We start from the raw sequence: 1547 nt of genomic DNA, 5'->3' as shown, positions 1-1547 counted from the left end.
AAGGTCAACCTTATTTTTTTAAATGGAACCCCCTACATTTTATTGCATATTTTTATAGCTTATCTCGAGAGCTTTCCAAAACACTATAATAAAACATTTTTTCATTAAGTACTTTTTGAGTTACAACTTTGCTATTGGCCATTTTTCCAAAATGCATTCTTACTGAAAATATTAGGGGGGTCCGACACTTTTTGAATAATGTATTTTCTTTAAACCAATTAATTGGTCTCATTATTCCGCGCACAAAAGTATTAAGGTTATGATTACTGAAAACTAAATAATATTTTACAAGATTTACATTTTGTGTCAAAAAATTGTTAACTTCAAACCTTTATAACTCAAAAAGTACTTAATGAAAAAATGTTTTATTATAGTGTTTTGGAAAGCTCTCGAGATAAGCTATAAAAATATGCAATAAAATGTAGGGGGTTCCATTTAAAAAAATAAGGTTGACCTTGAAATGACCTTAAAGGACATGGTCAAGATCAAAGTCAAGGTCATCATCTTACTCCTCGCTTGAAACCATACAACTTTGCTATTGGACATTTTCTCCAAAATGCATTCTAACTGAAGATATTAGGGGGGTCCGATACTTTTCGATGACCCTGTATATACGAGGTGTGATCAAAAAGTAAGGTGACTTTTCATTTTTATAAAAAAATATTCATTTATTCATCCAAAATTATGTTATCCCCTTCAAAATAATCCCCCTCTGATACAATGCACTTGTGCCAGCGCTTTTTCCAGTCGTCAAAACACTTCTGAAATGCACTTTTGGGTATTGCCTTGAGCTCCTCCAGCGATGCAGCCTTAATCTCCTCAATCGTCGCAAATCTTCGTCCTTTCATGGGCCTTTTCAATTTTGGGAAGAGGAAAAATGTTTCGTCACCAGTTATAACCCTTTTGAGCAGATCAGGATCATCATTGACGTCGTTCAACATGTCTTGGGCGATGTTCATGCGACACTGCTTCTGATCCAAATTAAGCAGTTTTGGAACGAATTTCGCTGACACACGTGTCATACCCAAAACATCCGTTAAAATTGATTGGCATGAGCCAAACGATATGTTAAGATCATCAACTATTTCTCTAATCGTGATTCGACGATTTTTCAACACAATTTCTTTCACTTCCTGAACATTTTCGTCGGTTTTTGACGTGCTGGGGCGTCCAGAGCGAGGTTCATCGTTAACATTTTCTCGGCCCTCTTGGAATAACTTATACCATTTATAAACATTTTTTTTGCTCAAAGTTGACTCACCGTACGCCACTGTCAACATTTCAAGAGTTTTTGAACACTTAATACCATTTTTTACACAAAAATTAATACAAACTCTCTGCTCCATTATTTTCAAAAGCAAAAAATCGCCGAGCACGCAAACACGAGTCTAACCTTTATGCCTCTCACATAAAAACAAAACATGCTATATAGTCAAAACTGTGAACATATGATCGTGACGAGTGTACCAACACAACAAAAAAAAATTTTTTAAATTAGAGTGTACAGAGCGCGCGAAATTCAAAAAGTCACCTTACTTTTTGATCAC

The 1547-nt window shown here is 35.0% G+C and overlaps 1 protein-coding gene across 1 annotated transcript; it reads right to left on the bottom strand.

Moving 5' to 3' along the window:
- Nucleotides 1-430: 430 nt before the first annotated feature.
- Nucleotides 431-1547, bottom strand: LOC108732177 (putative uncharacterized protein FLJ37770). The gene has a single exon (XM_018462858.1). The coding sequence runs from the start codon at nt 1344-1346 to the stop codon at nt 669-671; it is 678 nt and encodes a 225-aa protein (XP_018318360.1). The 5' UTR covers nt 1347-1547; the 3' UTR covers nt 431-668.

This window comes from Mycetomoellerius zeteki, unplaced genomic scaffold, assembly GCF_001594055.1.
Source record: "Mycetomoellerius zeteki isolate Tzet28-1 unplaced genomic scaffold, Tzet1.0 scaffold1465, whole genome shotgun sequence".
Taxonomy (NCBI): Eukaryota; Metazoa; Arthropoda; class Insecta; order Hymenoptera; family Formicidae; genus Mycetomoellerius; species Mycetomoellerius zeteki.
The sequence above is the reverse complement of the archived record's forward strand: the minus strand, read 5'-3'. Positions and strand labels throughout refer to the sequence as shown.